The sequence below is a fragment of the Aquarana catesbeiana genome, linkage group LG02 (assembly GCF_042186555.1).
Source record: "Aquarana catesbeiana isolate 2022-GZ linkage group LG02, ASM4218655v1, whole genome shotgun sequence".
NCBI classification, from domain to species: domain Eukaryota; kingdom Metazoa; phylum Chordata; class Amphibia; order Anura; family Ranidae; genus Aquarana; species Aquarana catesbeiana.
In genome coordinates, this window is record NC_133325.1 from 219,075,697 (window position 1) to 219,100,970 (window position 25,274).

Consider the following 25,274-nt stretch of genomic DNA (forward strand, 5'->3'; position numbering starts at 1 on the left):
AAAGATTTCTCCAGCGGAGCTCAGGACAGCACGTCTTTACTCGTGACCAACACCTTAGACACTGGTGAAAAAACTGAGGTACTCCCTGTAATGGGAGGGGTTATATAGGGAGCTAAACTTCCTGTTTAGGGTGTGCCAGTGTCCATCACCTAGAGCTGCCTATATGACCCATTCAGTAAATACTGTGGCTCTGTGTCCCATGATGTACGAAAAAGAAAAAACATTACAATATATGCCCAACAAGGACCAGCAACGTACTGGTATGTTACTGCACTTGTGTGGTTATAGCAGAATGATGCCTGCAGGTTTAGGTATCATTTAATGTAAAAGCAATCCTAGTGGCTAATTAGCCTCTAGACTGCTTTTGCAAGCAGCCCCCCCCCCACCGTATTCCATGGTTTTGTCGGGCTCTCCTATCCCAACAGGGAACCCGAGAATGCAGCCGGTGGTTCCGCCAGCTGACCATAGAGCTGATCGGAGACCAGAACATTTTATCACATCTGTGGTCAGATGCTTTGAGGGCAGCAGAGAGATCAAGGGTCTAATAGACCCTAATTTTTTCAAAAAAAGGGGACCTGTTTGCCTATTGCTATCATAGGGGATATTTACAGTCCCTTAGAGAACAATAAAAGTAAAAAATAAATGAAAGGAACAGTTTAACCACTTCAGCCCCGGAAGGTTTTACCAGAGCACTTTTTACAATTCGGCACTGCGTCGCTTTAACTGCTAATTGCGCGGTCATGCAATGCTGTACCCAAACGAAATTTGCGTCCTTTTCTTCCCACAAATAGAGCTTTCTTTTGATGGTATTTGATCACCTCTGCCGTTTTTATTTTTTGCGCTATACACGGAAAAAGACCGAAAATTTTGAAAAAAAATGATATTTTCTACTTTTTGTTCTAAAAAAAAATCCAATAAACTCAATTTTAGTCATACATTTAGGCCAAAATGTATTCAGCCACATGTCTTTGGTAGAAAAAATGTCAATAAGTGTATATTTATTGGTTTGCGCAAAAGTTATAGCGCCTACAAACTAGGGTACATTTTCTGGAATTTACACAGCCTTTAATTTATGACTGCCTATGTCGTTTCTTGAGGTGCTAAAATGGCAGGGCAGTACAAAACCCCCACAAATGACCCCATTTTGGAAAATAGACAACCCAAGGAATTTGCTGAGAGGCATGTTGAGCCCATTGAATATTAATTTTTTTTGTCCCAAGTGATTGAATAATGACAAAAAAAAAAAAAAAAAAATTACAAAAAGTTGTCACTAAATGATATATTGCTCACACAGGCCATGGGCCTATGTGGAATTGCACCCCAAAATACATTTAGCTGCTTCTCCTGAGTATGGGGATACCACATGTGTGGGACTTTTTGGGAGCCTGGCCGCGTACGGTGCCCCGAAAACCAATCACTGCCTTCAGGATTTCTAAGGGCGTACATTTTTGATTTTACTCCTCACTACCTATCACAGTTTTGAAGGCCATAAAATGCCTAGATGGCATAAAACCCCCCCAAATGACCCCATTTTGGAAAGTAGACACCCCAAGCTATTTGCTTTGAGGCATGTTGAGTCCATGGAATGTTTTATATTTTGACACAAGTTGCGGGAAAGTGACAATTTTTTTTTTTTTTTTGCACAAAGTTGTCACTAAATGATATATTGCTCACACAGGCCATGGGCATATGTGGAATTGCACCCCAAAATACATTTAGCTGCTTCTCCTGAGTACGGGGATACCACATGTGTGGGACTTTTTGAGAGCCTAGCCGCGTACGGGGCCCCGAAAACCAATCACTGCCTTCAGGATTTCTAAGGGCGTACATTTTTGATTTTACTCCTCACTACCTATCACAGTTTCGGAGGCCATGGAATGCCCAGGTGGCACAAACCCCCCCCAAATGACCCCATTTTGGAAAGTAGACACCCCAAGCTATTTGCTGAGAGGCATGGTGAATATTTTGCAGCTGTGAATTGTTTTTGAAAATAAAGAAAGACGAGAAAAAAAATTTTTTTTTTTCTTTTTTCAATTTTCAAAACTTTGTGACAAAAAGTGAGGTCTGCAAAATACTCACTATACCTCTCATCAAATAGCTTGGGGTGTCTACTTTCCAAAATGGGGTCATTTGGGGGGGTTTTTTGCCACCTGGGCATTCCATGGCCTCCGAAACTGTGATAGGCAGTGAAGAGTGAAATCAAAAATTTACGGCCTTAGAAAGCCTGAAGGCGGTGCTTGGTTTTCGGGGTCCTGTGCGCGGCTAGGCTCCCAAAAAGTCTCACACATGTGGTATCCCCGTACTCAGGAGAAGCAACAGAATGTATTTTGGGGTGTAATTTCACATATTCCCATGGCATGTTTGAGCAATATATCATTTAGTGACAACTTTGCGCAAAAAAAAATAAAAAAAATAAAAAATTGTCTCTTTCCCGCAACTTGTGTCACAATATAAAATATTCCATGGACTCAACATGCCTCTCAGCAAATAGCTTGGGGTGTCTACTTTCCAAAATGGGGTCATTTGGGGGGGGTTTTGAACTGTCCTGACATTTTATGCACAACATCTAGAAGCTTATGTCACACATCACCCACTCTTCTAACCACTTGAAGACAAAGCCCTTTCTGACACTTTTTGATTACATAAAAAAATAATATTTTTTTGCAAGAAAATTACTTTGAACCCCCAAACATTATATATTTTTTTAAAGCAAATGCCCTACAGATTAAAATGGTGGGTGTTTCATTTTTTTTTTTCCACACAGTATTTGCGCAGCGATTTTTCAAACGCATTTTTTGGGGAAAAAACACACTCTTTTAAATTTTAATGCACTAAAACACACTATATTGCCCAAATGTTTGATGAAATAAAAAATATGATCTTAGGCCGAGTACATGGATACCAAACATGACATGCTTTAAAATTGCGCACAAACGTGCAGTGGCGACAAACTAAATACATTTTTAAAAGCCTTTAAAAGCCTTTACAGGTTACCACTTTAGATTTACAGAGGAGGTCTACTGCTAAAATTACTGCCCTCGATCTGACGTTCGCGGTGATACCTCACATGCATGGTGCAATTGCTGTTTATTTTTGACGCCAGACCGACGCTTGCGTTCGCCTTAGTGCGAGAGCAGGGGGGACAGGGGTGCTTTTTTTTTTTTTTTTTTTTTTTTTTTCTTTATTATTATTATTTTTTTATCTTATTTTTAAACTGTTCCTTTCATTTTTTTTTTTTTTAAATCATTTTTATTGTTATCTCAGGGAATGTAAATATCCCCTATCATAGCAATAGGTAGTGACAGGTACTCTTTTTTGCAAAAATTGGGGTCTATTAGACCCTAGATTTCTCCTCTGCCCTCAAAGCATCTGACCACACCAAGATCGGTGTGATAAAATGCTTTCCCAATTTCCCAATGGCGCTGTTTACATCCGGCGAAATCTAAGTCATAAAATGCTCGTAGCTTCCGGTTTCTTAGGCCATAGAGATGTTTGGAGCCACTCTGGTCTCTGATCAGCTCTATGGTCAGCTGGCTGAATCACCGGCTGCATTCTCAGGTTCCCTGTTGAGACAGGAGAGCCAGAGAAAAACACGGAAGACGTGGGGGGGGGCATTCCCTCCCACTGCTTGTAAAAGCAGTCTAGAGGCTAATTAGCTGCTAGGATTGCTTTTACATGAAAGCCGATCGCTGGCTGAAAAGAATGATACCAAGATGATACCTAAACCTGCAGGCATCATTCTGGTATAACCACTCAAAGTCGTGAATGGCGTACCTGAAGACAAAAAAATGGTTAACAATAAAGCACAGTAAACGGTAAGGTATAAAAAATTGCATACCTGAAAAACAAACATGATAAAACATAATAACAATAAAACATTGCAGAATAGAATACAGTAAAAAAGAGCAGAACAAGAGAGAGAGAATAGAGAGAGAGAATAGAGAGAGAGAGAACAATAAAACGACAACTATTTTTTTTTTTTTTTAATTTTTGTATGTGTTTTTTTTTTTTTTTTTTACACTTTTTTTTGTAACTAACTTTTATAACTGTAACCGGTTCCAGGTTCGGGTCTCTCAAAATGCGATGGCATCTTGGGAGACCCTGTGAAAGTGTGCCTAGTCTGTGCAATGCTGTACCCTACGCTAATACTCAACTAGTGAATGGTAGCGTTCAAAACATTCACCAATGCAAAGACCAGGATTGTCAGGACAGGAGGGACAATAATAGCGGGTGTCACGCCTATATCCGCGCTCGCTGCAGACACAACATCTTTTTTGGGGGGGTTCGCTGGGTAGGGGTACTCGGGAGGACATAAAGAAAATGCCTCTCATGCAGCCGACTGCATTTGGTTGGGGATGTGAATGGGGGAAGTACGGGTGCTGCAGAAGCGGTGGGTTCCCAATTAGGATTGGCGAATGCAGCAGGAAGGGCACTATGGGCACGACGGGCCTGTGTTTGTCTTTTTGGTGGCAGCGGGACACTACTTGTGCTTGCCACCTCACCAGCTTGAACTGCACTTATGGGACTCGCCACGTCACCAAGTGTTACTGCAGTGCTGGTTTGACTACGACCGGGGTGTACTAGGCCGCTGGTGCTTGCCAGTTCACCAAAACGCTAAAAAAAAAAACTGTTAGCGATCGCAGGGATCAGGCCTGACTCTGCGAACGCTGCAGTTATGCGTTTAGTGTTTTGTAAGTGTCAGTGATCGATCGATACTGCACTTGGGTGGGCTGGGCTGGGCCGGGCGGAGGGGCAAAACGCAGGTGCTAGCAGGTATCTGGGCTGATCCCGCTAACACTGCGTGTTTGGGAACCCTAAACTGCTGGGGACGCTAGTATAGATCTGATCGGATCAGATATTGATCCGTTCAGATACTATACCACTAAGGGAGGTGTACGCTGCGTGCGTGGGTGTTAGCGGTACTGGCGCTAACCTGACGCTGCCTGGGGCTGGTGCTTGCCAGTTCACCAAAACGCTACCAAGAAAACTGTTAGCGATCGCAGGGATCAGGCCTGACTCTGTGAACGCTGCAGTTATGCGTTTAGTGTTTTGTAAGTGACAGTGATCGATCGATACTGCACTTGGATGGGCTGGGCCGGGCAGAGGGGAAAAACGCAGGTGCTAGCGGGTATCTGGGCTGATCCCGCTAACACTGCGTTTTTGGGAACCCTAAACTGCTGGGGACACTAGTATAGATCTGATCGGATCAGATATTGATCCGTACAGATACTATACCACTAAGGGAGGCGTATGCTGCGTCCGTGGGTGTTAGCGGTACTGGCGCTAATCTGACGCTGCCTGGGGCGATGCATATCACCGCTGGGCGATCAGGGGGCTAAAACCTTTATTCGGTAATAAACGGGGGGTGCCCTGACACTATAAAAAATAAACCAACTAACCAGCGTCACCCGTAACGGTTATACGGTGATCAGTGGTGAAAGGGTTAACTAGGGGGCAATCAAGGGGTTAAAACATTTATTAGATAGTATATGGGGGTCCCTGTCGCTATAAAACGCTGACGGCGAACCTAAATATTTACCTCCCTAACTAGCGTCACCAGCGACACTAATACAGCGATCAGAAAAATGATCGCTTAGTGACACTGGTGACAGGGGGTGATCAAGGGGTTAAAACTTTATTAGGGGGGGTTAGGGGGGTATCCTAGACCTAAAGGGGGGTAATACTCATTGCCCTAACACCATGCAGTAATCAGAAAAAAAAAAAAAAAAAATACTGCTTGCTGTCAGTTTGTGACGGGGGGGGGGTGATTGGGGGGGGATCGGGGGGCGATCGGGGGGGGGATCGGGGGTGTAAAGTATGCCTGGCATGTTCTACTGTGTGTGTGTTGTGCACTTACATGTCTTCTCTCCTCGGCGCTGGAACGGAAACTGCCGAGCCGAGGTGAGATGACATCACATCCTCTGCCTGTGTGAAACTACACACAGGCAGGGGAGGATTCCGATTGGCTGGGAGCGATCGCGAGGGGGGGGGCCATGATCGGATGGTCTCCCCCTCGCCTCCCGACGCTCCCAGTCAAATGCCGACCGCCGCTGGCACCAGGGGGGGGGTCCGATCGGACCCCCCGCCCGCGGGAGGCAGATCACGTACGGGTACGTGATTCTGCCTGCCCGTGCCATTCTGCCGCCGTATATGTGCGTTAGGCGGTCGGCAAGTGGTTAAAAATAAAACAAAAAAGCAAAATAAAAAAATAATAATTAAAAAAAAGCACCCCTGTCCCCCCGTGCAAAGGTGAATGCAAGCTTTGGTCTGGTGTAATATGTAAACAGCAATTGCACCATGCATGTGAGGTATCACCACGAAGGTCAGATTGAGGGCAGTAATTTTAGCAGTAGACCTCCTCTGTAAATCTAAAGTAGTAACCTGTAAAGGATTGTAAAGGCTCTTAAAAATGTATGTAGTTTGTCGCCGCTGCACGTTTGTGCGCAATTTTAAAGCATGTCGTGTTTGGTATCCATGTACTCGGCTTAAGATCATCTTTTTTATTACATCAAACATTTGGGCAATATAGTGTGTTTTAGTGCACTAAATTTTTAAAAAGTGTTTTTTTTTCCAAAAAAAAATTGTGTTTGAAAAATTGCCACGCAAATACTGTGTGAAAAAAAAAGTTCCAACACCCACCATTTTAATCAGTAGGGCCTTTTATTTAAAAAAAAAATTAATGTTTGGGGGTTCAAAGTAATTTTCTAGCAAAAAAAAAAATATATATATATATATATATATTTTTTCATGTAAACAAAAACTGTCAGGACAGGAAAGGGCTTTGTCTTCAAGTGGTTAGAAGAGTGGGTGATGTGTGACATAAGCTTCTAATGTTGTGCATAAAATGCCAGGAAAGCCACCCCCCCCCCATGACCCCTTTTTGGAAAGTAGATACTCCAAGCTATTTGCTGATAGGCATGTTGAGTCCATGGAATATTTTAATTTTGCCACAAGTTTCGGGAAAATTACAATTTTTTTTTTTTTACACAAAGTTGTCACTAAATGATATATTGTTCAAACATGGCATGGTTATATGTGGAATTACGCTCCAAAATACATTCTGCTGCTTCTCCTGAGTATGGGGATACCACATGTGTGAGACTTTTTGGGAGCCTAGCCGCGTACAGAACCACAAAAACCAATCACCGCCTTCAGGCTTTCTAAAGGCGTAAATTTTTTGTGAATTTACTCCTCACTATCTATTACAGTTATGGAGGCCCTGAAATGTCCAGATAGCAACCCCCCCAAATGACACCATTTTGGAAAACAGACATCCCAAGGTATATGCTAAGAGACATGGTGAGTATTTTACAGCTCTCATTTATTTTTGAAAACGAAGAAAGGAAAGAAAAATAGATTTTTTTTTTCAATTCTCAAAACTTTGTGACAAAAAGCGAGATCTGCAAAATACTCAACATGCCTCTCAGCAAATAGCTTGAGGTGTCTACTTTCCAAAATGGGGTCATTTGGGGGGGGGGGTTGTGCTATCTGGGCATTTCATGGCCTCCGAAACTGTGTTGGCAGTGAGGAGTGAACTCAAAAATGTACGCCCTTAGAAAGCCTGAAGGCGGTGATTGGTTTTCGGGGTCCTGTACGTGGTTAGACTGCCAAAAAGTCCCACACATGTGGTATCCCCATACTCAAGAGAAGCAGCAGAATGTATTTTGGGGTGCAATTCCACATATAACCATGGCACGTGTGAGCAATATATAATTTAGTGACAACTTTGTGTATTTATTTTTTTGTCATTTTTCAATCACTTGTGACAAAAAAATAAAATATTCAATGGGCTCAACAAGCCTCTAAGCAATTTCCTTAGGGTGTCTACTTTCCAAAATGGGGTGATGTGTGGGGAGGTTTTTGTACTCCCTGCCATTTTAGAAATGAAATAGGCAGTCATAAACTAAAAGCTGCGTTAATTACAGAAAATGTACCCTAGTTTGTTGACGCTATAACTTTTGTGCAAACCAATAAATATACACTTATTGACATTTTTTTTTTTTACCAAAGACAGGTGGCTGAATACATTTTGGCCTAAATCTATGACTAAAATTTAGTTTATGGAATTTTTTTTTTTATAACAAAAAGTAGAAAATATAATTTGTTATTCAAAATTTGCGGTCTTTTTCCGTTTATATCGCAACCAAATACCATCATAAGAAAGCTCTATTTGTGAGAAAAAAAGGACGCAAATTTTGTTTGGGTACAGCATTGCATGACTGCGCAATTACCAGTTAAAACAGCGGTGGAGGGTTCAATCTGCTTATTACTATGTTGTTGGATTTTTATGCTTTTATTTACACCTGTAGTAACAATGTATTAGTGTAGCTACTTGTAAGATTTCTCATTATTGATACAGAATTGCTCTGCTATCTTACTGTATTTTTCATTTGTTGTCTCACTTTAAACCTCCAAAAATGAACCACTAACAAGAAAAATTACAACTACCACCATTTTATTCTCCAGGGTTTCTGCTTTCAGAAAATATGTTTTTAAAAGCAGATGTTTTAAGAGATTTACTAATCTCCACGCCTAAAATGTACATTTTACCATGTGTGCAAAAAAGAAAAAAAAAATGGCTCTGGGAATGTAGCGGTTTTCAATATACTTACATAAATTTTGGGCAACTTTTGGCTCCAGCACCTTCAATTCCTTTATTCTTTTCTTAATAGCAAGAGTATCTTCAATATCATCATTTTTATTCACTGTTTAATGTCACAATAAAAACACAAAATTATTTTTCTTAATACATGAAAACACAAGATGAAGATTTAAACCAAGAACAAAAAAGTAAACTCAGATAAACAGTTACCAGGCAGTTTTAGTATATCTTACCATGTAGAAATGGATTTAGTCTAAATACTAAAGAAACTCCATTAAATAGTTCTGCACCTACTTTTTTTTTTTTATAGGTACAGTATCTCACAAAAGTGAGTACACCCCTCACATTTTTGTAAATATATTATTATATCTTTTCATGTGACAACATTGAAGAAATGACACTTTGCTACAATGTAAAGTAGTGAGTGTACAGCTTGTATAACAGTGTAAATTTGCTGTCCCATCAAAATAACTCAACACACTATTGATGTCTAAACCACTGGCCAAATTTGCCATTTTCCCTCCCTGGTTTCAAGTGATTCGTTAGTGTTACAAGGTCTCAGGTATGAATGGGGAGCAGGTGTGTTCAATTTGGTGTTACCGCTCTCACTCTCTCATACTGGTCACTGGAAGTTCAACATGGCACCTCGTTCAAAGAACTCTCCACATAAAGATGGCCTAGGCTATAAGAAGATTGCCAAGACCCTGAAACTGAGCTGCAGCACAGTGGCCAAGACCATACAGTTGTTTAACAGGGCAGGTTCCACTCAGAACAGGCCTTGTCGTGGTCAACCAATGAAGTTGAGTGCACGTGCTCAACGTCATATCCAGGAGTCTTTAGGAAATAGACGTATGAGTGCTGCCAGCATTGCTGCAGAGGTTGAATCGGTGGGGGGGGGGGGTCAGCCTGTCAGTGCTGAGACCAAACGCCACACACTGCATCAAATTGATCTGCATGGCTGACGTCCCAGAAGGAAGGCTCTTCTAAAGATGATGCGCAGTAGAGCCCCGCAAAAAGTTTACTGAAGACAAGCAGACTAAGGACATGGATTACTGGAACCATGTCTTGTGGTCTGATGAGACCAAGATAAACTTATTTGGTTCAGATGGTGTCAAGCATGTGTGGCGGCAACCAGGTGAGGAGTACAAAGACAAGTGTGTCTGGCCTACAATCAAGCATGGTGGTGGGAGTGTCATAGTCTGGGGTTGCATGAGTGCTGCCGGCACTGGGAAGCTACAGTTCATTGAGGGAACCATAAATGCGAACAGGTACTGTGACAAACTGAAGCAGAGCATGATCCCCTCCCTTCGGAGACTGGGCCGCAGGGCAGTATTCCAACATGATAGCGACCCCAAACACACCTCCAAGATGACCACCGCCTTGCTAAAGAATCTGGGGGTAAAGGTGATGGACTGGCCAAGCATGTCTCCAGACCTAAACCCTATTGAGCCTCTGTGGGGCATCCTCAAACAGAAGGTGGAGGAGCGCAAGGTCTCTAACATCCACCAGTTCCATGATTTCGTCACGGAGGAGTGGAAGAGGACTGCAGTGGCAACCTGTGAAGCTCTGGTGAACTCCATGCCCAAGGGTTAAGGCAGTGCCGGAAAATAATGGTGGCCACACAAAATATTGACATTTTGGGCCCAATTTGGACATTTTCACTTAGGGGTGTAATCACTTTTGTTGTCAGCAGTTTAGACATGAATGGCTGTGTGTTGAGTTATTTTGAGGGGACCAAAAGTTTACACTGTTATACAAGCTGTGCACTCACTACTTTACATTGTAGAAAAGTGTCACTTCTTTAGTGTTGTCACATGAAAAAATAGAATAAAATATTTACAAAAATGTGAGGGGTGTACTCACTTTTGTGAGATACACACATATATATATATATATATATATATATATATATAGCAAATCTTTATGCAGATAAAAAAGAAATATGCTTTTATTTGTTTACGCTGGAGTCTGTAAAGCATTGTACCCGGTGCATTGTCAGGATCTTGCATACTCTCAATACTGTCTGCACTGTACCACTGATACAAGCATGCAGTTATTGAATTGCAGGAACAATCAATCACTGGACTACGAGTGCGCTCACACAATTCATTGAGAACTATATGCTGTCAGTACTTGTAGTTCACTCATTCACAGAACTATGTGAATGAATGGAGCTGGCATGTGGCGGAGTCCCACACGGCCATGCTGTTTTTAAAGTTGTGACAGCATGTGCGGGTAGAAGATCATCTGCTTGCTGTCACAGGGAAGGTGGATCGGGGGGGGGGGGAGAAGGCATCTATACTGGGGGTATTTCTGACCATTGCACTCTGTAGTATGTACTTCTGACACCTGTGCGTTACACACTCAATACCTTGGGTGTAAGGAGGTCTCTTCATATAACCCCTTTGTTATCGTGACAGTAACCAACTGTGTTTAGATGAATCAAAGTTTCATTTTAATCATGTTTAATTATTAATAAAATAAAATCTATTGTTATTAAATTACTCTTGTATATTTCTATTATAACACTATTAGTTGCCTAAAAAGTCCATTTAGGGGAACTCCGTTTCTTGACACACTCTATGCACTCCTAAACCCCAAGGCACGGTATTATAGCATATATGTGCACGTATACTGTGAGTAGGCTCAGGTATCACGAAAACAGAAAGTGTAGCGCTATGAAATAGTGGGCTGTAAGCACAAATGGCACCAAAAAACCTTAAACAGTGAATGGGAATAAAAATGCTATTAACATTCATAGAAAGTGAAAATGTTGATGACAACACAAATAATAAAAAAGCTCAATCTGTATATAACACACATAGAAAGTGACAATATTTTTGATAACACAGGCAGTAGTGCAAAAAGCTCAGTGTATAAATAGTCCCAGTCAATATATATAGAGTTATTGAACTCAACAACAAGGAACTCCAATGTGGAAAAACGTGTCTCTATATATAGTCCCAGTTTATATATTTAGAGTTAACATACTCAGCAGCAAGAAACCCCAATGTGGGAAAACATATCTATCCATATATTAAGATATGTGATTGTGAGGAAACCACCACCGTGAGAAGGGGAGGCTTACCGGAATGTTTGAACACGCCAGAACGTATGTTCTGCGTGTCAAACAGGCTTGTAATGTGGTAAATAAACTCTGGAGCTGTCAATTTTCTAGACCGGAGATTCTCTGTTCGCAAGCCAATAGGAACGCATGGAAAGTAACCTCTCATGTAGACCGATGCTCAGAAATCCACAGATATATGTAGAATGGTGAAGGAGAAAACAAAAGGTTACCACATAGTGTAATTCCGTAAATAAAAGAAAAATGTTTAATTAAATTAAGAACACTCACATGGTTGTAGGTAAAAGAGCGCTTGTACAGAATCAATGAGCAGCAGTGGAGACCTTTCTGATGCGTTTCGTCTCCAAGGACATCGTCTGGGGTGTCTCTCCACTGCTGCACTACACAAATTTATAAGCAATGTGACCCCCATCATGAAAATCAAGTCCACAAACGTTTACAGCGTGTTGTCACGAATACTTCCGGTTTCCTAAGATGGCGACCTGGCGTGCGTTCCATAGCACGTTATGGCAAATATGGAGGTGCGTTTCAAGCTAAAAATGGGGAGGGGCCGACAACGTGGACACCCTCTCGTCAATATGCAATGCAGGAATGTAAGTGTGCATGTGGTGACATCACACACCCAGACAAATCAACGGGCGTGCGTGTAAATGAAGGGGGGCGGTCTGAGGACAAGCACATCAGCATGCGGTCCACGTCCCCGGCTGGCGTGCGTTCCACGTCATACATCCCGCATCATAGACTCACGCAACTGCGCAAATATTACATCATGCGCAGTGTTCCTCACTCTTGTCAACGTGATGAGGTTAAGCACATAAACGTGTTAAACAACACGTACGTGGCACGGCAAGTGCGCATACCGCAAAACCGGAAACAGGAAATCGTGAAATTGGCATCATGGCAGTAAGGGGGACACACGGTCTCAACATGTATAAATAAGTTATAAATTTAAAAACTATGTACATACATAATACAGAAAAAAGAGGAGGGGAAAGAAGGATGACACATAAATGTCAACCCCTATCTCCGTAAATGTCAATCTCCTATCTTGCGATTATTATGTTAACAAGTATATATATACCGAAAATTCCAATATGAACACGAAAATGTATCTCATTGTGTCAGTTCAAATGACAAAAATAATGATTATTATAAATGGCCAACTAGACATAACAGAGACACCATCTCTGTAAGAACTTTATGGAAGTGTAAATAATGACTATGTTAGGGTTGGTGTTAGGGTCATGGTGTGACCTATAATGTCTGGGTACAGTGTGTTTCGTGTCACCACTTTTAATTAAAGCAATGTGTTCCGCAACTCTCACCGAAAACGTGTGGATGGTGCAACCCACATATTGCATCCTGCAAGGGCAGGTGATTAAATATACTATGTAATGGGTTGCACAAGTACAAAAATGTTTGATGGGGTATTGTTTGTTGGTGACAGAAGATCTAAAGTCGACTATCCTGCGTCCAACTCCTGGGTTGTGTTGACATACTGTGTACTTTCTGCACGGAAAAAAGCCAGTTAGTTCATGGAAGAACGACACCTGTACTGGGGGATTGATCATGTTGGGAGCCATTTTGCTTCGCAACGAAGGTGCCCCTCTAAAAACAACTTTGGCTTGGTCTGGCAAGGATGGACTAAGGATACGGTCATTTTTTGGAATGCTCCAATGCCTGGCAAAGATGGCTTTAATCTGACGGTATTGGGTGGAGAAAGAGGTCATCATGGCCCACCTGAAACTATTGTCAGTATCCCGTTTAGGCCTAATGGCCAGTAGAGATTCTCTATCTACTTCCATAGTGCGTGAAATCTCCCAGTCAACATCCGCAGGGTTGTATCCTTTGTCCAATAGCCGGATTTTAAGTATGTCAGCTTGTACTTTAAAAGATTCTATGCTAGTAAAATTTCTACGTAACCGCAGAAACTGGCTACGTGGAACAGCCCGGAGCCACGACAGATGGTGGCAGCTGTCTATGGGGATGAAACCATTTCTGTCTGTTAATTTGAAAAAGGTTTGGAACTCAAACTATCTATTGATAATTCGAATTTGAAGATCTAGAAAATTAATCATATCAGTACTGGAATTATATGTCAGGGAAATACCCCTATCATTACTATTAAGTAAATCAAAAAAATGACTGTAATGAATCTGCAGTGCCATTCCATAGGAGGAGGATGTCATCTATGTAACGTGCCCAAAGGACCAAAGACGGATTTCCCAGAGCATAGACGACAGCCTCCTCCCACTTGGCCATGAATAAGTTGGCAAGACTTGGGGCAAACTTAGCCCCCATGGCCACTCCACAAAGTTGGAGGTAAAATTGTTGGTTAAACCAAAAATAGCTATGCATAGTGGCAAATTGCAGCAAATCCATAATAAATTTGCACTGAAAGGAAGCAAAGGATGGTTCTTTGTCTAAAAAATACTTAACTGCTTCAATACCCCTCTCGTGTGGTATACATGTATAGGGGAGGCCACATCCGCTGTAGACATAATGTAGTCCGTCCCCCTGTATAACTAAGCTCTCCAATAGTCTGATCGTGGCAACAGTATCTTTGAGGTAAGATGGCATTTGTTTCACAAGGGGCTGTAAGTAAAAATCCATATACTGACCTATACGTGATGTGAAAGAATTGATGCCAGTCACGATAGGTCGGCCTGGGGGGTGGAAGGAATCTTTGTGAATTTTGGGTAGATAGTAAATAGTTGGTATTCTGGGGGCTAAAGGAACCAAAAATTCTCTCTCTTTCTTGTTCAAAACCCTGTTGTCAAAACCCTTTGTAACAATCTTCAAAAGTTCTTTTTTATATGTGTAGGTGGGATTATTAAATAATACTTTATACGTATTGGGTTCATTCAGGATCCTATGCATTTCCTGTTCAAAGTCCGCTTTGTCCAAAATGACTATGCCGCCTCCCTTATCAGCCGGATGTATTACTAAGTCCTTCTGTTGACACAGAGACTTTAGGCCAATATTGGATACTGGCTGGTGGCAAGTACAAGGTCCTTAAAGATATTGATGGCCGGAGCCACAGGAACAGGTGGATTAAACAATGATGGATTTGTCAATCCTGAATGTACCGTCCCAGAGGTAGTAGCGTTGCCGCCACTCCTATATGGGTTGTACGTAAGATAACGTTGTATATGAAGCTTACGTATATACTTGTGTATATCAATGAAGGTATTAAATTTGTCCAATTGTTTAGGTGGAGCAAACTTAACACCTTTGTCCAAAACCGACATTTCGTCTTTGGTGAATGTTTTGGAACTCAAATTAAATACACCTTCTCCCATCAAGTCCGCTTTCTTTTTTTCTCCTCTGTATTCTCCTCCCCCCTCTTGTACCTCTCTTGGGTTTGGACCCATTGCACGTGTAAACGGGTCCACGTGAAAAACCTGACCATGTGTGTTGGAATTGGTTTGGTTATATCTATAGGGTGATTGCTTGTGAGTATCTCTTTGGTCCAAAGAGTATTCACGTGTATTCCTGAGAAGGGAGAACCTATTGTAAGTAGCCACAGATGGTTGCACATAGTGACGGGGGTTAGAATCGTATGAATTGGAATATTCTCTATGTCTAACAGGGGAAGCCTCTCTATAATGATTATGATAATCCCAGGGGTAATCAGAATTGGAATGGTATGTGTTGTAAGGGTTGGCACCCCGTTGACCTCTACCGCCTCTTTTACCCCTAGTATGGCTTCGTCCCCTCCTAGGAGTAGTAGTTGTGTGAGGACTGTAATGATGTACTCTAGGTTGTATAAATGTATTGCCCCCACGCGAGTCTCTGCTGTCCATATTGGCAGAATGGACAGGAGGCGGAACTCTCATATCAGAAGTATAAGATATGGGTGGCGCAGATGCCAGAGATGACGGGGGCAAGAGAGTTAGTGTCTGTGGTTGGGTTGGCAACAAAAAGTTTTTGCCAGTCAAAAGCAGTTCCATTTTTGTAATCACCAACATCCCTAGTGTATTTTTTCAGTTTCTTGTTCTTTTGGTCTGAAACTCTGAAGATTAGAGGAGAGCGAATTATATTCGGGAGAGGTTTTATGTGACAAAAATGTATCTCCGAGTTCCTTGATCTCCCTGTCTAATGACGTTAACCTGTTGTTTTTCTTAGTAATAAGAACACTGAGGAAGGTGATTCCGGCCTCATTTAAGTACTTAAACCATGAGTCAATATCTGAATCACCCTGTTGGGGTTGTACATCTCACCTCAGACTTCTAGGAACCATGTGATCAGAAATATACTGTTCTAAAAATGCTATGTCCCACTGTAAATGTAACTCTGAGGTCATAACATTTTTAAGTCTTAGGAAAAGACCTCCTATTTCTGTATTGTTTCCTGTAGAAATGAAAACACCCTCGGTGAGAGTTGCGGAACACATTGCTTTAATTAAAAGTGGTGACACAATACACACTGTACCCAGACATTATAGGTCACACCATGACCGTAACCCCAAGGGAACCACTTTTTTTGGTGATTGACCGGTATATTGCCCCTTGGAGGGGAGGGGCCAAAACCAGGGGGGGTCTCACAACTCGAGACCTACTGGATTTATGAGCTGTGTTCTTATTCGCCCTTTGGTATGAATATAGACTGGGATATTAATTCCTTCATTAGCAAAGCTTGACATTATATTTGAAATGGTCATATTTTCTTCATCTCTCTCTTTTTCGTGCCTCTAATGTTGTTTGTAACATTGTTGTATCATGTGTGTACATGACCCCACATGAATGTCCATTCCATGAGTGGCCAGCTACAATCTTTCTCTTACTTGTTATAAAAACGATTTTTTGATTAATTTAGTATAGTCATTATTTACACTTCCATAAAGTTGTTACAGAGATGGTGTGTCTGTTATGTCTAGTTGTCCATTTATAATAATCATTATTTTTGTCATTTGAACTGACACAATGAGATACATTTTTGTGTTCATATTGGAATTTTCGGTATATATATATACTTGTTAACATAATAATCGTGGGAGGAGATAGGGGATGACATTTATGTGTCATCCTTCTTTCCCCTCCTCTTTTTTCTGTATTATTTATGTACGTAGTTTTTACATTTATAACTTATTTATACATGTTGAGACCGTGTGTCCCCCTTACTGCCATAATGCCAATTTCACCATTTCCTGTTTCCGGTTTTGCTGTATGCACACTTGCCGTGCCACGTACATGTTGTTTAACACGTTAATGTGCTTAACCTCATCACGTTGACAGTGGTGAGGGAACACTGCGCATGATGTAAAATTTGCGCAGTTGCGCGAGTCTATGATGCGGGATGTATGACGTGGAACGCACGCCAGCCGGGGACGTGGACCGCACACTGACGTGCCTGTCTTCAGACCGTCCCCCCTTCATTTACACGCACGCCCGTTGATTTGTCCGGGTGTGTGATGTCACCACATGCGCACTTACGTTCCTGCATTGCATATTGAAGAGGGGGTGTCCACGTTGAGTCGGCCCCTCCCCATTTTTAGCTATGGTTCCCTTCTGATTGGCAGACAAGATGAAGCTTGAAACGCACCTCCATATTGTCCATAACGTGCTATGGAACGCACGCCGGGACGCCATCTTAGGAAACAGGAAGTATTCGTGACAACACGCTGCAAACGCTTGTGGACTTGATTTTCATGATGGGGGTCACATTGCTTATAAATTTGTGGAGTGCAGCAGTGGAGAGACACCCCAGACGATGTCCTTGGAGACGAAACGCGTCGGTAATGTCTCCACTGCTGCTCATTGATTCTGTACAAGCGCTCTTTTACCTACAACCATGTGAGTGTTCTTAATTTTATTAAACATTTTACTTTTATTTACGGAATTACACTATGTCCCCTATTGTTTTCTCCTTCACCATTCTACATGGATTTCTGAGCATCGGTCTACATGAGAGGTTACTTCCCATGCGTTCCTATTGGCTTGCAAACAGATAATCTCCGGTCTAGGAAATTGACAGCTCCAGAGTTTATTTACCACAATACAAGCCCGTTTGACACGCAGAACATACGTTCTGGCGTGTTCAAACATTCCGGTAAGCCTCCCCTTCTCACGGTGGTGGTTTCCTCACAGTCACATATCTTAATATATGGATAGATATGTTTTCCCACATTGGGGTTTCTTGCTGCTGAGTATGTTAATTCTAAATATATAAACTGGGACTATATATAGAGACACGTTTTTCCACATTGGAGTTCCTTGTTGTTGAGTTTGATAACTCTATATATATTGACTGGGACTATTTATACACTGAGCTTTTTGCACTACTGCCTGTGTTATCAAAAATATTGTCACTTTCTATGTGTGTTATATACAGATTGAGCTTTTTTTATTATTTGTGTTGTCATCAACATTTTCACTTTCTATGAATGTTAATAGCATTTTTATTCCCATTCACTGTTTAAGGTTTTCTGGTGCCATTTGTGCTTACAGCCCACTATTTCATAGCGCTACACTTTCTGTTTTCGTGTTACTTTTTGCTATTTATCTAATTTGGTGTGTTAGCTGCTTATTATTAACTATTTGCTACACTAGTAGGCTCAGGTATCCCATTTCAGTTAGGTATTTAGTTGCATTTCTGGCGTTCTACTTGTACAGTCTCTATAACCTATCATATGTAATCATGTCCTGTAAAAACATTATGTTCCTAGGTTCTATTTTCCGTAATCATGGCTGTTCAATAACAGAATAGCTGGTCTGTGACTCCAACTTCCAGCATCACAAACTCTGTAACTAATTGCCTCTTTCAGACACATATGAATGTTGCAATATATTCAGTAACATTGTACAATGGGTGCTTCAAAACAGAGACACTTTTTTTTTTTATCTACCACACATCTACTTTTATTTTTTAATAATTCAGAATCTGTGTGCAAGCATCCTACGGTACTTTATGGGATGTGCTAAAATTGCAAGTCAAATGAGCTAATGCTACTGCAGCTATAAAGGAACGGAAAGCACACCTCAGAATTTATGTGACCAATATCCAGCTATGGACTAAAAGCAATGTAGTTACGTGTAGAAGCAGGCAACTAATACTGAAGAGGAACAGCAGAACTAACACACTGCTCATGACACAGACACTTACTGCTCTCTTTATTTGAAGGCTGTGGTTGTAATTCTTTTAATAAAGAGAAAGCAAACACAAATGCAGTAACAAGCATAGTTATTAATAAAGTATGTACAAGAGTATAGCAGCAATACATAATAAAGCTTTTGAACAAGTAAAATAAAAAAGTTATATGATGCAGAATAATTCATAACTAATTAGTCCAAACACTGGAATATTGGATCAGGTTAGACTTTTCTTTTGTGGCTATGGGCAGCCCAATCAGGAAAAGTTTTAACCATCAATTTAGCAATACAATCTAGTAGAAGACATGATGCAGTCATGTCTGTATGAAATAATCCTAAACCACTTCAGCCACGGAAGATTTTACCCCCTTCCTGACCAGAGCACTTTTAACAATTTGGCACTGTGTCGATTTAACTAAAAATTGTACGGTCATGCAATGCTGTACCCAAACAAAATGTGTGTCCTTTTTTTCCAACAAATAGAGCTTTCTTTTGGTGTTATTTGATCACTTCTACGGTTTTTATTTTTTGTGCTATAAACAAAAAAAGAGCGTTAATTTTGAAAAAAAAACAAAAAACAATATGTTTTATCCCCAAACATGTTTTTAAAAAACTAATTTCTTCATCAGTTTAGGCCAATATATATTCTTCTACATATTTTTGGTAAAAAAATTTGCAATAAGCGTATATTGATTGGTTTGTGCAAAAGTTATAGCGTCTACAAACTATTGAAAAGATTTATGGCATTTTTATTATTTTTTTTTTACTAGTAATGGCGGTGATCTGCGATTTTTAGCAGTATTGTAACGGACAGATTGGACACTTTTGACACATTTTTGGGACCATTGACATTTATACAGCGAACAGTGCTATAAATATGCAATGATTACTGTGTAAATGTCACTGGCAGGGAAGGGGTTAACACTAAGGGGCGATCAAGTGGTTAAATGTGTGTTCCCTACATGTGTTCTAATTGTGGGGGATGGCACTGACTGGGGGAGGAGACATATCATTGTTCCTACTTAATAGGAACAAACAATGTGTCTCCTCTCCCCTGTCAGAACAGGAGATTGTGTGTTTACACATACAAATCCCCATGCTGGCTCTCATGCACATGATCCCGCCCGCCGGCCAAACGCATCGGGTCCCTTGCGCCTTCTGGCAGCTCTTAAAAGGGGAAGATGTACCCATACGGAGTTTCGTCCAACCGTGCCAGTCTGCCGACATGTACCGGCGTGAGCTGGTCGGCAAGAGGTTAAACTGCCATCTTCAGCACTGTCCCATTACTTGCTTATTGCTTTGAATGCTAGCATACTGTATAAGCTGATATCAGCTGGAACACGCCTGAGTGGTTTAGGAATGCTAATATGTGTACTGGCTCTCCATTGTGTTAATAGACTCCAATAAAAACCTTAACACAAAATAGAAGCACCAATAGTCCACTTACAATTCTATAACATCATCAACATCTTCAAGTTTGAGATTAAGTATTATTATAAAATGACAGATTGGCTGGCTACATACAAGTAGATCTCATAAGAAAATCAGTCTGTAAAAACTCCCAGTGCTCATCAAGATTGCAACAATACTATTTTGCTGAGAAGGCAACCCTATCTTTTGTAGACAAAAAAAGGAAATTGCTTTAGGCTCAGTTCACACTGAGGCTTAGCCGCCTGACAAGTCGCGCTCCATGCAGTACAATGGAATCATTCTAATCGGAGAAACTCAAGTAGCTCCGACTTAGAAAAAGGTTCCTGTACCTTTTGGGGTTGCCTTCGGAGCGGCTTGCATTGACTTATATTACAGAAGCTGTTTGCAAGCTGCGCTGAAGTTGCGCTGTACTGGGTGGCTTCAGAGTCGGGCGACTTTGAAGCCGCCCCAGTGTGAACTGGCACTAAGAGTCCTGTTGATAATTGTTACAAGCTATACCAAATACAGTGTGATTGCGCCTTCTAAATACCCAGTTTAAAAACTCACTGTGCTACTTAGTATTTACTAAACGGCAAACACAAGAACACCTAAAGTATAAGGTAAAGTGAACCTTTACCTTGTAAAACAACACATTCAGTTTAAAGTGGTTGTAAAGCTTAAACTTTTTTTTTTACCTTATTCTTTGCATTCAGGCAAAACATGTTTACGCATTTCTATCTCCCCTCACCTCACCTCCCTTTACTCACCTGAGCCCTCATTCGATCCAGTACGATACACGTCTGCGGCTCTTCTCTCCCCTCAGTTCCTAGTCTCTTGGGCTTTAATGAGGTAGCGGGAGTCATTGGCTCCTGCTTCTGTCAATCAAATTCAGTAAAGATTGGGTGGGGAGCAAGGCCAAGCCCCACGGTCAGTGTCACTAGACGCACACAGCGAGGCTTAGAAGGGAGCCCGCATGAATGAACCCCCATAGAAAGCAGAGGGGAAGAGCCAGGAGCGCTAGCGAGAGACCAGATTAGAGGAAGCATAGGCATTGTTGGAGCATAGGCAGAATGTTTTCCAAGCACAGCAAAAAAAGACACCTGGATGGATGTGCTTCCATGCCTAGCATGGTCAGTACGAAATATGTAAGCAGGATCACCAGGCATTTCACACAAAATAATTCATCCAAAGAGAACAGGACATGGATATGTATATATATTTTTTTCTTTAATACAAGTACACGGTACAACAGACACATATCAGGAATATGAAATGTTGGGGTAATATATTCTTTAACCACTTGCCTACAGGGCACTTACACCCCCTTCCCAGCAAAACCATTTTTTCAGCTTTCAGCGCTGTCACACTTTGAATAACAATTATGTGTTAGTGTTTTACTGTAACCAATTTTTTTTTAGCATTTTCTTCACACAAATAGAACTTTCTTTTGATGGTATTTAATCATTGCTGGGGTTTTTTTACAAAAAAAATAAAAAGACCAAACATTTTGGGAAAAAAATGTTTTTTTTTTTTTTTTACTTTTTTTCTGTCAGTAAATTTTGTAGGTAATTAATTAATTAATTAATTAAAAGTAATTATTCGCCTTCACTGATATGCGCTGATGAGGCGGCAATAATGGGCACTGATAGGCTGAACGGGTGGCCATTGATGAGGTGGCACTTATGGGCACTGATGTGGCGGCACTTATGGGCACCGATTAGGTGGCACTGATGAGACACTAATATGCCGCACTTATGGGCACTGATAGGTGGCACTGATGAGCACTGATAGGCGGCACTGATGGGTGCTACTGATGGGCATTGATCGACGACAGTGATGGGCACTGACTGGCATCGTCAATGGCACTGATTGGTGCCACTGGTGGGCAGTGATTGCTAGCATTGGTGACACTATATTGCTATATTGTAATCAGGGCACTGATGATCAGTGCCCTGATTACATTCCTAGATATCCCCCTGCGCGGAGATGCCGCTGATCGGCTCTCCTCGCCACACACTCTGCCGATTACCTCCATTTGACGGTGGGCGGGTGGCAAGCAGTTAAACTTAATATGAGAAAAGGGAAGTAATAGGACAAAGCAATGACACCATGGACACTGGGAGTGGGCTTGCCTTCCCTGTGACATGTATACTTTGAAGAAATACATAATTCTACATACAATGGCATACTGTATTACAGTTTTTGTGAAGCAGATGTATCAAAATGTACAAATAAGGATTCAGCTTAAAAGATTTTTTTTTTTTTTAAAGCGGGGTTCCACTCAAATTTTTAACTTAATCTTACCCCCTTCAGTTAATTGCATAGATGTTCAAATTCCGCACGAAATTTTTTTTTATCGCTGTAATTACCTTTATATTGTACTTTATTGTGGCACTTCCTGTCTCTCCTCCCATGGGAGTAGGCGTTTTTATTGCCTTTCCCCGGCTCCGCACTGTCTCCTGGGAGCTTAGTGTCAGGCTTCCCAAGATTCAGTGTGGAAACAATGATCATGCGCGTGAACAAGCTGTGAACGAATAGCATTCACCGCATCCAGGAAATCAATGCTTGTGGGCTTCACATGCCCACAAGCAAGATGGAAACAGCCAGCATCACATTTTTTAAGTTATTCTTCAGTACGAAAACAGACAGAGGTGGAAATATTACACCCAAACTGTGAGTATTATTTTGGGGTTAGCAAAGTGTCTCAATGACCTAAAAAAAAAAAAAAAAAAAAAAAAAGATTGGTCGTCGTCTCCCGCTTTAAGTTTGTTATTATTTTCAGCACATCGTGTCTTTAAGCCCCGGTTCACACAGGGGCGACTTGTCAGGCGACTTAGCCGCCTGACAAGTCGCGTCCCGTTCTGTACTATGTAACCGTTCTAATAGGAGCGACGCAAGTCACTCCGACTTAGCAAAAAGTTCCTGTAGTATTTTTGGGGCGACATCAGGCGACTTGCATTGACTTCTATACAGAAGTCGTTTTGCAAGTCGCCACTGAAGTCGTTTGCAGGTCGCCTCGGTGAGTCGACCTACAAGTCGTGTTGCCCCTGTGTGAACTGGCAGTAAAGAATTAAGTTTATAAGAACTTGTCCTTTAGAGGTTATAAGTAGATACAGACTCACTTTTCAAGCTGGGTGCTACTTCTTGGATATGGACACTATGCATAACAAAGCATTCTAGCAATCCCTGTAAAACCATTTTGGTGAAGACTTAGGCCATTTCTATACATGCAATGTGATCGTGAAGTCTGAATTCTATAACAATTGGGTTTGGTATACTATAAGTGCCAGTGTGCAAAACATTAAGATGGGGCACCTTCATTATAACCCTACACCACTCCAGTTTTGTAGCAAGCAATGCAAATTAAATGATGAAAAAGTAGGGAAGGAGGGTGGCCTGTGTCCTTTACAGTGCTCCAAGATATGAAATCAGGATTACATCCACTTTAAAGAAAAAAAAAAGAAAAAAAACAGCAAGAAAATGTTTTCTGGAGCTTCTCCTGGGCCCTGGCGCTGTGATTGGCAACAGAGCTGCCGTTCACAGCACGGGCTCAGAAGGAACGGCACACGTGGGCTGTTCCTTCAGAGTGCATGCGCCAGTGATGTCACTGGCTGCATGCACTGTAATGCCTATACAGTATGCCTATAGGTAAAAGTCTGCAGAGGAAGTTTACTTCCTCTTTAAGCTTTATATCTTGACGCGTTGATGTCTACCAGTATGCTTCCTTTTAACAACCTTCCCATTTGATTTGTACTTGGTCCAGATTTTAGACAAAGCTGACTGGGAACAACCAACATATTTTGCAACATTCCGTGATGATTTACCTTCTTGAAATCTCTCCTGTTGGAGCCATTATTTTTGTCAATCAGGCTGGTGCAACAGCTCACCAAGGTGTGCAAGCACTCTTTTTTTAACTGCAGGCTAATTAGCAGATGTAATCTGATGCAGAGGTGTGTTTAAGAACTGCAAAGTACACAGTGATTCCATAATATTTTCCTCAGGATTGAGTGATTCCATATATTTTTCCTTTGTTGATTTGCAAAAACAGTTGCAATTGACTACAGTTTTCTTTCTTTTCTTTTTTTTTTTAAGTGTTTCCTAAAGCCAGAAGGTTGGAATGTTAAATGAAAATAGTTGTGAGGCATGTCTGTGATTATTTTTTTCCACACAATTAAACAATTGAATGAACCATACAACCATACTTTTTGCCAGGGGTTGTAGATGTAAATATTGGATAAAAAAAAGCAGCAAGCTGAACACAACATGGGGTGTCCAGCTTGTAATTAAAAATCCATAGGTGTATATCTACTCCACCATACATCTGTAGGCTGATGCAAAAATGGAGGGGGAAATCTCTTGGCAACTGTACAGCCAGTAATTATAGGGACTAGGCCATAGTCCTGCAAGCGGTACTCAGGTATTGTGGCTGTTTTGAGTAATAAATAGAAAATTGCCTTGGTCCTCATAGGATCCAAGCATTACAGCCAGTCAAACGTAGCTCACCAGAGCTCAGCAATCCGCCCAGCAGCAACCACCCAGAATATCAGGACCACCAATCACTCCCCTGGATGTATAGAAGGTAATGATTTGTTCATCTCGAGAGCTGCAGTAGTCTGCTGCTAAAGTGTAGTGCCACCCATACCAACAATGCAGCCTAGTGGAGTACGATGAGAGTGTGAATGCGCACAGCGGCCTCCGTGTGTGATGATGTCACAAGAAAACTGATAAGCTACAGTCTTCATTTCCTTTAGGGGGCAAGTCAATACCCAGTCAATATACTTTAAGTTTATTGCATCTATCACAATGTATTTATTTTCGGAAAGGGAACAAAGTATTATCATTAAAGAGTCCTGATATGGTTCACTAACTGGATATGCAAGATGCCAAGGCATGATGTTATAGTCAGACAAAAAGTCTTTAAATCTTTAAAAGTATGTGCACCATTCATTTGAATCAGATTGGCTCGCATTGGGCAAAGGCTTTTGCACTGGTTATTATGCCGCAACTTCACAGTGATCATCAATATACATTCAAGAGGTTGTAAACCTCCATGGGGAAGTTGTACCTATAGGTAAACCTAGAATTA

General features: G+C 41.3%; 1 protein-coding gene across 1 annotated transcript in view; it reads right to left on the minus strand.

Annotated features, from left to right (window-relative positions):
* DIAPH3 (diaphanous related formin 3) overlaps positions 1-25,274 on the minus strand; it is a 1,160,230-nt gene that overhangs the window by 637,579 nt on the left and 497,377 nt on the right. Inside the window, exon 19 of the mRNA XM_073614238.1 lies at positions 8,613-8,705. Coding sequence (XP_073470339.1) covers positions 8,613-8,705 — 93 coding nt within the window. The remainder of the gene's footprint in view (positions 1-8,612; positions 8,706-25,274) is intronic.